Source organism: Furipterus horrens, unplaced genomic scaffold (assembly GCF_987537825.1).
Source record: "Furipterus horrens unplaced genomic scaffold, mFurHor1.1.pri manual_scaffold_3, whole genome shotgun sequence".
Classification (NCBI taxonomy): Eukaryota; Metazoa; Chordata; class Mammalia; order Chiroptera; family Furipteridae; genus Furipterus; species Furipterus horrens.
The window spans coordinates 15,363,752-15,375,843 of record NW_028327173.1 but is presented as its reverse complement, the minus strand read 5'-3'; the positions used below and the strand labels follow the sequence as shown (position 1 = coordinate 15,375,843).

The following is a 12,092-nucleotide window of genomic DNA, read 5'->3' as shown; positions in this document are numbered from 1 at the left end:
TATAATCAATCAATCAATCAATTTAAAAAAATAACAAAAAACAATGTTTCCCTCTCTCTTAAAAAATTAAAAAAAAAAATTTCTGAATAAAAGATTTAGGAAATAAGACTGAGGGCTGGGAAAAGAATACTTTTCTAATTTTATACCCCCCCCCCTTTAACTGCTGTACTCTAAAGATCAATTACTTTATTTCTACATAGGCACATATTTCTCCTAAGTATACTCACTACTGATGCATAGGCATATCTTAGGTATTCTTTATTAGAAAATGCAGGCAGAAAAACTTAATCAGTGCCATACCAGATGAAGACTGCTGATTCTGTCGTCTGTACTGGCGTCTCTGCTGCACAGAATCTGCTGCAGCCATTTTGCCACCTTTATCTTCTTCTGAAAGATGGATGCATTTAGAAAGTGTTTCTTTAGTTATACTTACAGAAAATATAACATATTTGAATAGGGAAATGGTCTCTTAAACTTATATGTGGCTGGGTCGTGTGTGTGTGTGTGTGTGTATCAAAGGAGGAGGAGCTTAAAATACCAATTTAAATGCTAGTTTAGATCACCACCACCAAATGTAATAAAAATAAACTTATTCAGGCATTTGCTACAACAGCTCAGACTAGGTGCCAAGCACTTTATAAACATTATTTCAGTTAACTGACAAAAACCTAAGGATTATACTACTACCCACATTTCAGATATGAAAAAAATGAGGCTAAGATAAATCAAGTAATTAAACATAAACAAAAAGCAGTTAAGTAGTGGAGCCTGGGATTCAAACCAGGTTGGTCTGACTTCAGAGTCCTAGCTCCTAAACCACGAAGCCATAACCTGTAATTAATCTTTAACCAGAAGGGTCTGACCAAATGTGAAACAAATCTAATTTAGCTTAAAACAAACACACACACATAACTTACCTGATTCAGATAACTCTACTTTTCTAGGCTTGGGTGCTGGTGAAGGGGACTCTCTTTTCTCAGTACCTTTATGTTTTGTCACTATAAAAGAAAAAAAAAAAAAAGAGTATGGCAAGAAAACAAACAAAAAAACCCCACTTACAAGGAGAAAACAAAGCTTCACAAGACTTCTTAACAATATAAAAATAGGTACGATTATTCTCATAAAGAATTTATATAGAGAATTACAAAATTCTAAAAGATCCTTTTGTCATCATCTGAATAGTACCTGAAGTAGAAAGCAAGAATTTTTAAATGCTGGATGAAAGTCTCAAAAAGTTCTATAATGATTTAGAATCTTGAGATTCACCCAAAAGAAACACTAGTTAAAAGAAAGTGGGAGCTGTTTTTGAGTAGAACAAACTTGATGCTGCTATGTTTAACATTCAGCTCAGTAAACCTCTGCGTGCTGCCCCATGACTTAAAACAGTGTACAAAGTCCTGGCTGCTGTGGCTCAGTGGACTGAGCATCAGCCTGTGAGCCAAGTGTCACTGGTTCGATTCCCAGTCAGGGCACATGACTAGGTTGCATGTCAGGTCCCCAGCTGGGGGTGCGTGAGTGATAGACAACCACACAGTGATGTTTCCCTCCCTCTCTTTCTTCTTTCCCCTCGCTCTAAAAATAAACAAACAAACAAACAAACAAACAAAGTGTAGAGGCCTCATCAGTATAAAAGCTTTCAAAAATACTCATGATGGGTAGGTTCAGAAAATAGATGGTAACTGGTTAAGAAATTAGACCTGCTGAAATTTTCAGAAAAAGATATTTGGTCTGAAGAGAAGTAATGATCCAAGAGGCTGTAGACTATGTAGAACTTAATAACTTTCACAATAGCATGAGAGATTTCAACTACCTATTACAAAAGCAGACCTTTCACAATGGTAAAAATAATTAAATACTAATGCTGGAAGAGTCCTTCCAAAACTTAAAGAGAAAAAAAGGAACACAGCAGCAGCAGCAGCTCTGAAATATATCTGAGGTAGGAGGACAGCTGGGGGTAACTTATAAATTATCTAACTTGTCTTATCCCAATTGCATGGAAAATCATTATGGCAACTAAAGTTTTGTATGTTTGCCATGTTAAGTTCTGTTGCTAATAACACTCCCCCTTCCCCTCCATTTTACAAGAGGAGAGATCTGAGGTTTAAATAGAAGTGACTTCAAAGTCACACAGATAATCTTACCATAGATCAACCTGAGCATCATTTGAGAACATTAAGAATTAAACTCAAAGACCATCTCGCCCTGACCAATGAGGCTCAGCTGGTTGGGCATCATCAAGGTCACAGGTTCGATTTCCAGTCAGGGCACACAGGAAAGGCAACTGATAGGTGTTTCTCTCCCTCTCTTTCTCCCTTCCTCCCTCCCCCTCTCTAAAAATAAATAAATAAAATCTTAAAAAAAAAAAAAAACACAACATGATTCCACTCGTGATCTTTACAATTGTTTTATGTAAGTAAAGCAATTACGACGAGATATTTGACCTAGAATGTAGACACATTCAACGGACACATATTCAGAATTCTATACAGACTTATTCAAAGGGCATTAAAAAATCCTAGCGATCTAGAACAGCAGTCTCATCCTTGCTAATGTAGTCAAATTGAAGAATTCACCACTATTTTTAAAACAACCAGCATTTTAGCTCAGGCCAGGTAGCTCAGTTGGTTAGAGCATAGTTCCAATATTCCAAGGTTGAGGGTTCAATCTCTGCTCAGGGCAAATACAAGACTCAACCAATGAATGCATAAATAAGTAGAACAACAAATCGATGTTTCTCTCCCCAACCCCCCTTTTATCTCTCTAAAATCAATAAACACAAATTTAAATAAATAAACAAACAATAAAATGACCAACATTTCATTAATGATTCTACCTAATAAACCTTTTGGACAAACTGGGTAAAGAACAGTTAACACCTAATTACGTAGTTATAAAATATGGTAGCACTATAAATGCATTTAAAACCTGTATTTTAATGAAGTTTTTAAACAATAAAACGGAAAGGCTTTATATATTTTTAAGGATTTGAGGCTTTTCTCCCCTTCTGCTCAATATTACTCATTTTTAAGTGTTAATTAATCTTCACATCTTAAAAAAGATTTTATAAGCATTCAGTTATCTATAAACCCACATGTTCAAGTTACTACCTTGGAAAACTGAGTTCCAAAATGTGTTTAGATGTCAGAATGCATTTTCCCTTTAGAAACATTAAAAATGTGCTTATGTTTGCAAAATGGCTGGTAAATGCCTACTTAGTAAATGATATAACTGAACTATAACATTACAGTTATAACATTAGACAAGTGTCCATTATACGCCCCTGGCTCTTGTTCAATGACTGGCTGAATTACAGCATTATTAACATTATAATGTTAATGTTTCATTGAGATTTATTTGTCTAGGTGAGATTTTACTCATCCAAATATTTTTATTTTTTGTATTCAAGGGGCAAAATTATTCTAGCACAAAGTCAGAAATCTTCAAAATCAACTGAAAAGCCAGTATTTTATATTTATTTTTTTAACAGTCCTATGAATTATTAATCTCCCAGACTTGCCCAAAATATCACTTAAGTCATTGTGATCAGAATTAGTAAAATCATTAAGTACCTACAAGTACAATTTATAATGGCTAAACTGATCTAAACTCAAAACTATCACTACCACAGGTAATGATCCTCTGTAAACACACTTCATTAAACATCCCACTGATTTTAAAGCACTATTTTATGTACTAAGATAACACCAACTATGACATGCCATTGACTACAAAATGTTTCCTGAGTACCCTTTCAAATGAGAATGTGTATTATATACCCCAAATAATTTACCTCTTTAAAAATTTATTTATTTACTTTAGAGACAGGGGAAGGGAGAGAAACAACGCATGCTTGCCTCTTGCACGCCCTCAACTGGGGATCTGGCTGGCAAGCCGGGCTACTGTACCCTGACTGGTACTTGAACGGGAAACCCTTTGGTTCACAGGCCAGTGCTCAATCAACTCTGAGCCACACCAGCCAGTGCAATAATTTACCTCTTATACTCTCCCAGATACTTTTCCTGTCTCCCAGTCCATTTGCCCATTATCAACAGCAGAACCTTTATTTAAAGACCTGATTGGTGACTACTATGTGAATTGCAAAAGTAAAATCTATTACCTTTCAATGTAATTGTTCTTATTGCCATGAAAACTATAAAACTGGAATTTCTGAAATCACACTACCAGGTACAGGAGCTAAAGAATTTCACCCTACTCTCCACTTCCCTCCTCTAGAAATCAAAACAGGCCATTTTGGAATAGGAGTGTTGGACCAAGTATACATTTTTCAATGGTAATGAGAACCAAAATTCTAGTCCTGGCTGGCTGACCTTGACCAAACCACTTAACCTGAGAACCTGTTTCTTGCGGACAATTTCTAAAGTTGTTTCTGGCTCTGATATTTCATCATAGACGGCTGGGATCATTTTACTATAAAAAGTTATTCCAACTTGTTAGAACCAATATTTAGCTTCAGGGGTCACAAAGCAGCCTCTGACTACACTGATCACAGTGCATCTCTTGGCTGGGTTTTGTTTCACCGTGGAAAGATCTGTCCCACAATCCTCAGGAATAGAACCAGTCCTCTGTCTCCCATCCACCATGACTTATTTCTTGCTCATGTACATATCCACTGTGACTTTTTTCTGAGAAGCAGGCACCTGTTTCCTTCAACAATATAGTATATCAAAATACAAGCAGTTGGTACCTATGCAGAGTCTTCAAAAGGTAGCTACTAATTCTTAACAACTATTTTAACAAGGATTCAGTCCTGTTCAGGTATACTTATTACCCTTTGGCTATGTGATGTAAACAGGAAAACCATAAGTGGATGTGTTTTTTTGCAAAGCAGCAAGTAAAAGCACTTACTACAATATTTTTTCACTAAAGAGCTTTCTGGCTCCAGATAAAGGAAGAAATAAATACTCAGGAGTCCCAACACTTCACAGGAAACAAAAGAGGTCAGGACAACAACATATTTGGACATGGTGACTAGAAACTATGGACAGACCGAAAATTTTCCAATTTTGAACAAAAGGTAACACAGGACATGAGGTTATGAAAAATAAGCGAGCCAAAGACCCCCACCCATACTTAAATTAAGCCTGAACCTTGAAGACCTAAAGGTTTCTCTATTCTTAACCAGCTGCCTGTCTAGATCTACAGAGCTAATTCAAGAAAAATGACCATGTAATATTTAATTACACACCATCAAATTAGCCTGTTAAAATTCAGGAAGTGATCTATACATTATTCTGAACTGATTACCATTACCCCCCTTTCACTCTGACAGCTTATTTACCTATACCTCATTGTAACAGAGTTCAAAATATAAAGCAAAACCTGCCTTTCTAGATATCAACACACTGCAGCAGGGCTAGTGGGGGAAGGGAGATGAAGCAGCAGAATGCTGATTAGAAATCCTGACCATGTAAAATTCATTAAAATATAGTCAAAATTTTGCCCATCCCCATTCTGTTTCGTTTTTAACCTGAAAATTTAAATATGATCAGACCTACATGTTGCTCCTTAAAATCCAATTATTATAGCAGCATTTTAGATACCACCACCCACCCTCACTACTCACCTTTTAGGCTGTCTTTCTCATTCTGGCCCTAAGCATCAGAGGCCCAATTCTGTTCAAATAAATCCTATAGTGTGTATTTAATACTGAAGGAAAAAAAAAACAATAAACCACAACCTTCACTCAGACTAACACAGCCAGCATTCTATTTGCCTGGCAGGATCACAGATCATACATTCCTCAGAAAGCAACCTACAAAATAAAGCAAGGATGACACTCAAGAACCCTGCCTAGCCCTGGCTGGTGTGGATCAGTGGATTGAATGCTGGCCTGTGAACCAAAGGGTCACTGGTTCGATTTCCAGGCAGGGCCTAAGTTGCCAGCCAGGTCCCCAGTTGGGGGCATGCAAGGGGCAACCACACATTGATGTTTCTCTCCTTCTCTCACTCCCTCCCTTCCCCTTTCTCTAAAAATAAATAAATAAAATCTTCAAAAAAAAAAAAAAAAAAAAAATCAGAACCTGTTCCCTTTCAACAAGGGAATGGTATTAAAAAAAAAAAAAAAATAATAATAAAAAAAAGAACCCTGCCTAGAGCCTATATTTAAAAAACAAATCAGCTAAGAGGACACCATGTCCTTCCCTAGAGAGCACAATAAGGCCAAGAATAAAAAAGAATGTAAAGTCCTCAAACAAGACATCAAACAGAAAAATCTTTGGGGGAGGTGAAGGGGATTAACCGGTAATATAATGATCCCTTACCATAATAACACAACTTTGATAAGTTACCCAAACTGCCCTGATATAACACATTTCTCTACCTACTCAATGCCAGAGGACATTGCTAAAAACAAAACATATAAAAAGTCGATTTCAACAATTCCCAAGAATGTAAAACAGGAAAGAAAAGGTGAGCCTCTAAGCAATTTACAAAAAACATCACATACAAATAAATGCTCCTCAGCTACTTCATACTTTGAAGGGCAGAGGGGGTGGCCAACAACTAAGCACACTGTACGCAAATGAAGAAAGAGTATATGGTTTTTATTTGATTTTTACCTTTACCTGAAGTTCTCCCTGGAGAGACAGAAACACGACTTTTTCTTGCACGGTTTGACTGCTGGGGTGTTGGGGAATGACGTGTTTTTGGTGGAGGAGTTGCTGGAGGTGATGGTCTATGCCTTCGCCTTGGAGGACTTGCTGAAGGAGACAACCTACGCGTTTTTCGAGGGGGGCTGGATGTCCTCTTAGGAGGCTTCTTTGGCGGTGACCGGGAACGAGATGAAGAGGAGGATGAACTACTCCCAGACAAGGAGGCTGATGAACGCCGTCTTCTGTGGAATAAAGTATTCATACTCAGTAACTGCACGTACAAAAAATGACCACACAGGTATGTACAGTTTATGCAAAAATACAGCTATTTTAATCCAACTTTTTAGTTTATGTAGCTAAGCAGATGAGTTTTTAAAAATGGGAAATAAACCATAGCCTAGCACAGGAAACAGCTAGTTCGAGGCTAACTGTAAAGAAACAAATTATTCTAATAAATCATGTTTGAGTTGCCTTCCAGCTATATGTCAACTATATAAATAACTAACCAGCCTCTTTCTTCCTTAAGCATGATATCAGTGTTTTGGAGTTTGCATACAAAATCTGGGTGGCAAAGTATTTTCCATTTAATAACACAGTCAAGTAACCTTCACGTTGCACTTTTAAAGAGATGTGCGAGAATAAGAATTCATTTAGCTACATAAACTTAGAAGCAAGGGCCTCTCGAATTCTGCAGCAAAATTTGTGGTAAGTTCTGTTGCAATTATGTGTACCTGCAGAATTCACCTTTGGCAGAAGAATTCCTGAGAACCTGAAAAAAAGAAACCCTACCTTAAGTGTGAGATAAAAACTACCTGAAAGGGAATCTTACACAATCTGCAAAATATTCTGATTGCTAAATGGCTCAGTAAGCACAATTAAAGCATGCTGTTTGCAAAACTCCAATATAAGAAATAGCTATGTCCACTAATCTTGTACTAGAAAACACCAGTATTACTTTTCTAAGGAGAAATAATCTATGTTAGAAGTGTGATACCTAAACTGACTGCTGACATTTTTATCAGTCTCATTTATCAGTAGTAATATCAGTTCTATAATTTTAATAATTATAAAAATTGTTCAATATACCTTGACAACTCCCCCTACAGAAAAAAACTCTTTAAAAAGAAACTATGGAATTCTGAAAAAACGTCAGACTGCAGAAACAAACAAAAATTATGAAGCTTATTGTTCTCTTTATTTCCAAGTTGATTTGGTTACCTAAAAAACAACCTTAAAAGATTCAAAAACAAAATATTCTGGTCTAAGTATAATCTGAAGTATAACTGTAAGAGTTCCTCCAAAAACCGATAAAGTGCCCTGTCAAGTAGGATCAGAACTTTGCTGTCAGTGCACCAGGCCTCTATTTTGAAGATACAGCAACAATCTTTTTCTTCTTTGTTAAAAGTGATAGATCAAAACATTTTACTTTATGCTAATTTTAAGATGATTAAAAAAAAAGAACAGTCATTAACAGGGTTATTTTAATGCCTCATCTCTTAAAAAAATAACCAGACAGAAAACTGCTAATAATCTATGGAATGAGATTATGGGCAACTTAAAAAAAATTTATTTTAGAGAGGGAGAGAGGAAGGGAGAGAAACACTGACTTGTTCCACTTACTTATGCATCCGTTGTTTGATTTCTATATGTGCTCTGACCAGGGACTAAACCCATAACCCTGGAGCATCAGGACAATGCTCTATTTAACCAACTGAGCCACCTGGTCAGGGCTGGGTAAATTTTAATTTTGTTATTTCTATTTGAACTGTTAATAGTAAGCACTCATTTCTATAACGACAAAAAATTTTTAAAAATTTACAAGTATAATTAATGCAAGTGGATTATTTTAATACTGGTAAAAGCAGCTTACTGGCTCTATCTATAGTCATCTACTTTTCAGAAGTTAGTGGTAACTAAAAGCCAAAAAGAGGGAAGGTGACTAATTTCCTCACTTGATAGGATTTCTTGGTAGAATCTGAAAGGATAAAAACTTAACAATGTTTCAATAAGATGGTGAATTTCTTCTTTTTTATTTTTCAACATTACACTACCATTATTTTTCACTGCAAATAACAGCATTTATACCTCACGTGAGACAAGCTCTTTGGAAGACATTATCTACTACTTATGAGTTTTCTTCCAGGGGGACACTAATACAAACATTAGCCTAAAACAAACATATGGTGCATTCACACACCTGACACTTTTCCGAATTAAAAGAAAAGAACACTCACCGTCTCACTGGAGATCTACTCCTTCTATGCCTTGGTGGAGGTGGCATTCGTCTTGGTGGAGTTCTTCTTCGAGGAGATGGCCGCCTTCTTGGGCTTGGCCGCCTTCTAGGTGAGTATGACCTGACATAACAAACAAAATTAGGACTTGAATAAACTGGGAACAGGGAGTCAATTGTTTGACGTAGTTTTCTAACAGCTACATTAAAAAAAAGGATTTCTAGGGCTACAATTCCATTTATGTAGATATTTATAGAAGTGTCCTCAAATTCTCTCTGTAAATTTGAAGAATAACGTTTTATTAAATGTTTTCTACTGCTCCGAAACTAGTTACCTAGCACTTAGCACTCACTGGTGTGGCTCACTGGATTGAGCACTGACCTGTGAACCAAAGGGTTACCGGTCTGATTACCAATGAGGGCACATGCGTGGGTTGCGGGCCAGGTCCCCAGATAGGGGCACGCAAGAGGCAACCACATATAGATGTTTCTTTTCTCTCCCTCTCTTCCCCTCTCCAAAAAATAAAGAAATAAAATCTTAAAAAAACAAACAAACAAAAAAAACCTAGTTACCTGCCTCCGTCTAGAAGAGTAGCAAAAAACCCCTAGGCTCTACGCAGACCTTGAACCCACATCTCACCTTGATCTGGATCTATGGCGCCGTCTAGGCCGAGTATGAGAAGGAGAGCGAGAACGTGTCCGGGATCTTGATTTGGAACGTGACCGAGATCTTGGTCGGAGCTTCTCCTTTTCCTTTTCTTTTTTGGAATTTTTCTCTGGAGAAGGATCTTTAGGCTCTGGTACAGGTTCAGGTTTGGGAACTTTCAGAATGTCACTACGGGGGCAAAAAAAAAAAAAAAAAAAGCTTATTTTCCCCCTCATCTACTCAGACTACTAAGTCATAATTCAATGAATAAAGTTTTTTCTCTTTTTAAAACGTTTTTAAAATTAATGACTTTTTCTGAGCTCCAAATGATCAGTGAAATCTAGTGACAGCAACTAACAATTCTAATTGCACATATTTTTCTTTAAATGCAGAGTTGTCCACAATATTGAAGAAGGAAAAAAAAAAAAGTTACAATACATAAAATATGCGAAAGACTACAACAAAAAGCAGTGGTCACCTTTTGGGCATTTTATTTATGATCTTCTGTACAATTTGAATATAATACCCTAAAACTGTGATATCTGTAAATGAATTTTTATATACTTGCCTAGTAGAAGTGGCCTCTTGTACTGAAGGTTCTTTCATTTTCGCTGATGATTCTGGGAGCTCTGGAGTTTTTTCCTTCTTTTCTGGAGCAGGGGATGGACTCCGGCTCTTGGTTCTGTGACGGGGAGATCGAGAATGACTGCGCTTTCTCTCTCTCCTGACAGGGGAAGATCGTCTTCTAGGGGAAGGAGATCTGGATTTGCGTCTAGGATGAAAGCAATTTTTTTAGGTTTTTGATAATGTGGATTGAGTTGGGGGAGGGTCAAAGGCAGAAATGACGATTATTCTTTTTAATTACACCATTATTGTTTATATCTGAGAAGTTCTCTATGGAAATATGATAGCCTATCACATTTACCTAATAGGAAAAGGGCCAAGAGAAATCCAGAAAGGCAAGCAAACCAATGAAAACACCTTCTATTGTACCAGTTATAACAGAGGAAGCATTAACCTGAAACTCTATAGATTTTCATTCTTAATCAGTTCCAGAGATGAGGAGACCAAAGACCAATTTTTCAGAGGGAGATGATGCTTAAAAAGTATAGGTGACTCTTGAACAACACAGGGGGCTAAGGGAGCCAATACTCCATGCAGTTAAAAATCCTCATATAACTTTTGACTCCCTAAAAACTACTAATGGCCTGCTGCTGACCAGAGCCTTACCAATAACATAGCCAACATATACTTTGTATGTTTTATGTATTGTATACACTATTCTAATAAAGCCAGAGAAAAGAAAATTATAAGGGAACATAAAAAAAAAATCAGAAGGGAGCCCCAGCTGGTATGGCTCAGGAGACTGAGCACAGGCCTATGAATCAAAAGGCTGCTGGTTTGATTCCCGGTCAGGCACATGCCTGGGTTGCAGGCTCGGTCCCCAGTTTGGAGGCATGTAAGAGGCAACCAACCAAGTATCTCTTGGTTTCTCTCCCTCTTTCTCCCTCCTTTTCCCTCTCTCTAAAAATAAGTAAAAAAAATATTTTTAAAAAATCAGAAAGGAGACAAAATATATTTACAGCACTTATCGAAAAAAATCTGCAGAAGTGGACCTACACAGTTCAAATCTGTGTTGTTCAAGGGCCAAGTGTAAAGAGATATTCCCTAATAAACTCAAAACCAACAGAACAGTTTAAATGCAGACAGATCCCACTAGAGTTCATCAGGAAGAGCCTAGGTATTCCAGAAAAATGACCAGTGCAATTAAATATGCTCTTCAGAAGAGAAGAGAAATATATCAAACTTGCATAAGATAGCTTTTCCGAAAGAGGAGCAGCTTCTTTCCCTTTTCAATAGTTTCTCTAATTCGAAGTAAAACAGTAGACCTGGTTCATCAATAAGTAGTTACCACTATGATTTGTGCTTAACTCTAGAAATAGTACTGCTTTCTTGATAAGGACATTTTTAATATCAAATATATAAATGAAAGGGACAGATAAATTACCTCCTCCCTTTACTACTTGCCAGATTGCTGAAATTAGCAGAACCCTAAAAATGAAAAGCCTAATGAAGTCTCACCTTTCACCACAAATACAGAAGCTGAGTCCTGGTTTTAAAAATGGGAACCTAACCACAGTCTCAGTGGAAGGAAGAAGAAAACAAATAAATGATCTGTTTTGGTTTCAGTACAACCATCTAAGGAAAGCAGAATAAGGAATTAGAAAAGTATAATATAAACAGCTAATGAACACAGACTTCTAATTTAAAAAAAGGAAATGTACAGAAAGAATTGGGCAAATATTAAAAATAACTAACTAAATGCTATATTTCAATCTAAAGCAATATGGGAAACATGTCTAGATTTTTAAGAATTGAGACTTGAATAATTCACCAAGATTTTAGAGACAAGTATAGTCAAATCATCTGTCTCAAACAACAGATAAAATATTTTAGTCCAGAGGCAAGTAATTGCTCACCCTAAAAATTATATGATGAGAGAAATTCCCTGAATGGTGCAGCTAGCTATCTCAGTAACTGTGTAACTTCCTACACACAGAATACCTTAACACCGAAAGTACTATAAAACATTAGGTATGCATCC

General features: G+C 36.7%; 1 protein-coding gene across 6 annotated transcripts in view; it reads right to left on the bottom strand.

The window, feature by feature from the left end:
* The window catches only part of SRRM1 (serine and arginine repetitive matrix 1), a 32,100-nt gene that overhangs the window by 13,488 nt on the left and 6,520 nt on the right, over nucleotides 1-12,092 (bottom strand). For 3 of the 6 annotated variants that reach the window (XM_090268801.1, XM_090268804.1, XM_090268806.1), the window contains 6 exons: nucleotides 10,056-10,259; nucleotides 9,482-9,676; nucleotides 8,846-8,965; nucleotides 6,579-6,853; nucleotides 918-998; nucleotides 301-387 (listed from right to left, as the gene is read on the bottom strand). In XM_090268801.1, coding sequence (XP_090124927.1) covers nucleotides 301-387; nucleotides 918-998; nucleotides 6,579-6,853; nucleotides 8,846-8,965; nucleotides 9,482-9,676; nucleotides 10,056-10,259 — 962 coding nt within the window. The remainder of the gene's footprint in view (nucleotides 1-300; nucleotides 388-917; nucleotides 999-6,578; nucleotides 6,854-8,845; nucleotides 8,966-9,481; nucleotides 9,677-10,055; nucleotides 10,260-12,092) is intronic. The other 3 variants (XM_090268802.1, XM_090268803.1, XM_090268805.1) reach the window with 3 other exon arrangements.